The 3,638-nt window shown below is 35.5% G+C and overlaps 1 protein-coding gene across 1 annotated transcript in view; it reads right to left on the minus strand. All coding sequences in view use genetic code 11, as the record gives it.

Moving 5' to 3' along the window:
- Positions 1–2,182: 2,182 nt before the first annotated feature.
- Positions 2,183–3,638, minus strand: part of EGR_10521 (hypothetical protein) — a gene marked incomplete at both ends in the record, with an annotated part of 2,815 nt that continues 1,359 nt past the window's right edge. Inside the window, one exon of the mRNA XM_024499770.1 lies at positions 2,183–2,345. Coding sequence (XP_024345810.1) covers positions 2,183–2,345 — 163 coding nt within the window. The remainder of the gene's footprint in view (positions 2,346–3,638) is intronic.

Consider the following 3,638-nt stretch of genomic DNA (forward strand, 5'->3'; position numbering starts at 1 on the left):
TAAATGAATGATGAGGCTAAATTTTCCTTACAAATTAATCTCTTATATTAATTCTTTATTTATTATTTTGTCATCATGTTTCAATCATTACAAATGCACTGTGAACCAGTACTTGATCTAAATAGCCTTTTTGTGATAAAAATGTATTTTGCTATTAAAAGCTGACCTGTCAAAGGTCTCTTTTGTACAACAAATTTATTGAGAAAAACTGTTTCGAACATACTAAGTTGTTTAAAGTAAACTCATACATTAGTTTATTGATTCGAAAATACTCAGCTTTGAATATTCTGTAAATCACAGTAATTTTGGAAATCACGCTATGGAACCAACTCATGTTCATTAAATATGAGGAAATTTACCTTATTTGGCTGCATTTTGATAAACATCGATAAATATTTTTCACCGATGCTTCCAATCTCTTAAAAAAATCCTGACGTACACACAATGCTGTTTTTTGATGTCCTACAGATTTTCCACTTGCAAATGCAAATAAGTGCATTGTTAATTTTACTGCTGTGTTTTGATTACCATAAAGCAAAACTAGACTGCTTACTTAGCCTCTCATAAGCAGCTAAGTATCTTTATTATTAAGGGTTTGTACATACACAAATTTGGCAATCCAGTTTAGTAAATTATCAATAATCAGTGACAAAATTAATGCCAATGCATAAAATAGTAAGTTGTGGAAATACTTTAATGCATGTAATGAAACACAACTTGCATAAATCACTATTTTTTGCAGCCACTGACTTCCGAGGCATCTCAAAACAGCTAAAATTTCGGTCTTCGTTTTCCGCCTTGTGGTCAGTCGGCTCACCTGATACGCTTCCTCTTACCCAGTTTGCTTGTAGAGATCACCATCCGTGCATTCTGCAGTACCCATTTCTGTTTTGTCGATATTGTAAAATGTCGCCGGTGTCTCGGTGGGTTCTGTACGTCATCCAACAGCATGACTCGACCTGAAGCAAATAAGGCAGGATTCAAATCTGGGTTATAATTTACATAATGCACCTGGGCAGGCTTAGCCCTTCCACGTGCTTAATTTACTCTTTCTGTTTTTATGCATTCAGGTAATTACGCGTAACCCAACCTTCCTATGCCCATCTGTGACTCATTAACTGATCAAGTCCCATTCTATGGAGTATTCCGTGAGCGCCCTAACTGAATCTTCATTTGTAGTCGCATTCATTCTTCCTTACACCACTTCATCTCTCCATCTAACCATCTTACTATCCACCTGTTTATGCTTCCGTTCATGCTACGCATCCCTAGTCATTATTTTCATTCGTTCAGCATCTGGAAAAATAAGTACTTGGATAGATTATTAGAAAATAGAAATCACGCAAATTACAGCCCGCGAAAAGTCTTTTGCATGCTCTCATCACATAAAAGGGTTGCGTTTTGCTAAGGAGCACCTCAAGACAAAATAGGTCTACTAAAGGAAAAAAAATGTCTTTTTCCAGAACACATGTCTTTGATCACGTCAACCGTGTTTTTATTTCTTAAGAGAATTCATATCATCAATAAAGCGACTCGTCGTATTTCTACAAGTGCATAGTTCTAATATGACGCTCTTAAAGTGCATAATTTTGCTAATATTTCCTTCTCTCTGACGCAAATGCCTTAATGGTAGATTAATATTTTTTACTATCAAAAATGATAATGTGTTTTAAATAGACAGGAAGCTAAAAATAACAAAAAACGATGTTTTGTAGCTAAATACTTCGGTTTTTGACGGCACCTATAAATTTAAATTGTTTTATTAGATGAAGAACAGAAAGGAAGTGCACGAAAATATGCCATTATAAATAGATTAATCACCTTATTATGTTCAAACCTCCTTTTCCACTTGCTTCCTATCACATTCCCTTGCCTAATTTCCAACTCATTGTGCTGAATCCACGGAACTAGAGATAAAGCTAGTCTTAGCTACTGATATAGAAACTTATCAGTGCTAAAAGAATGGTTTGACGGCATCTCCTTGAATGTGCATGTGGTCACCGATAGCTGCAATCGCACTGAGGTCATATCACGGAACTTTACACCTTACTGCTGCCCCTTTTGGTTAATATGCACTGAAATTGTCTGTCATCGACAAGACTGTTATCAACCCGTCCTTTTATACCCATTCTCATGTTTACCCCGGTCTAGATATTCACTGCAACATGATTTGGTCCATGTTCTATGTGCAAAACTGATTTTTATTCAAGTGGAAAAAATATCTTTGAGAAGCATATTTCCTTGGGATGCAAGCCATAGAATAGTCTCTTTTTGTCAGCTGTTCTAGTAACAACGAAACATAATGCTTGTCTTTTTGCTCAAAGGATGCAAAAATTTGTGCAGAGCTGTAAAATGAGAAAATTTCTTTACTTACATTGTGAAATCAAGCCTTAACGGTTCAAGTCGTTGACTGATCGTCATGACAACCCTTAACAATGATTTCAATTTTAGAATCTTAAAAGAACTGACCCTGTTTCCTATAGCTTTGCCTGTATAATATTCAGGGAGAGTTTTAACACCACCTTAATGGCATCGCAATAATATTTCAGCTTAAAAGTTTAGATGCAGGTCTTTAAAGTGACTAAACATTGTTTGATTTAATACTCGCGGAAATGTGGAACAAAAACTACTTTTTTTCGGAGGTCACTTTAATTAAGTAAATAGTGGTGCATTCCTTTATATACATCTGAAAGCTTAAATAGCCTCGTAAATTCTAAATATGTTCACTCTGCACTGAGGCTAGCAAATCATTGTAAACAAAACTAACGGTAATAAGCCTTCAAAATTGCTCATTTTAGCAGGTTTAGGCGTTGAAAAAAGGATAAGGAGGAAAAATTTTCGCTGAGAATTTGGAGGCAAAATAATGCAACCTAAGTACACTCTTAATTTTTTAACGACAAAAAGTGTATTGTTAAGGTTTATAGGAACCAAATGGAACAGAAGCAAGTGTAATCCAATGATTAGCTGTTTAATTTTCCTTCCTAGTAAAGAGGCCACATAGATGCTTTGCTGCTCTGCTTTTGCCGGCTGGGTTGCAATTCGGACCTCGCTAGTTTTTCTAGCCCCACTAAAATTCTATCACTTATATATTTTGCCCTAGTATGGTGCCTTCTTGTATTTTCAAGTAATATATATGGCGCTCCATAAATGTCTTGTTATATTTAGGAAAAATGGGGGATATGGACATTTGCAAGTGAAGGAGAAGAATAAGTAGATTCGGGTAGGACGTGGACTTGCTACAACCTTTCCCACACATTCCAGTTTAAGTATTGAAAGGCGAAAATGGGGAAATCCTGCTTCCTATTACCCGATGCATAATTCATGCTAACTTTGCCCGTAGTTTGTGTTGATGCCTTGCAAGAATGAAATGTGTTCGATACTTGGCAAGTGCTAATGGTCATGAGATAAAATTTCCTGCCCTGGGGAAACATAAAAATGTGTTGAAACTAATCGCAAACCTTTTTATAAACCTTATCTTGTCAATTTCAGCAAATGCTAATTTAGTTTATTTTGAGGGGCTGTTTGCTTAGTCAGACTAAGTAAAATATGCAATAAACTGCATTATTTCTGTTCCATATTTTAACAAACTTTAGTACCTAGCAACTAATTTTTACCAGTAAATGGGCAATTTTTGACCT

Source organism: Echinococcus granulosus (assembly GCF_000524195.1).
Source record: "Echinococcus granulosus chromosome Unknown EG_S00229, whole genome shotgun sequence".
Taxonomy (NCBI): Eukaryota; Metazoa; Platyhelminthes; class Cestoda; order Cyclophyllidea; family Taeniidae; genus Echinococcus; species Echinococcus granulosus.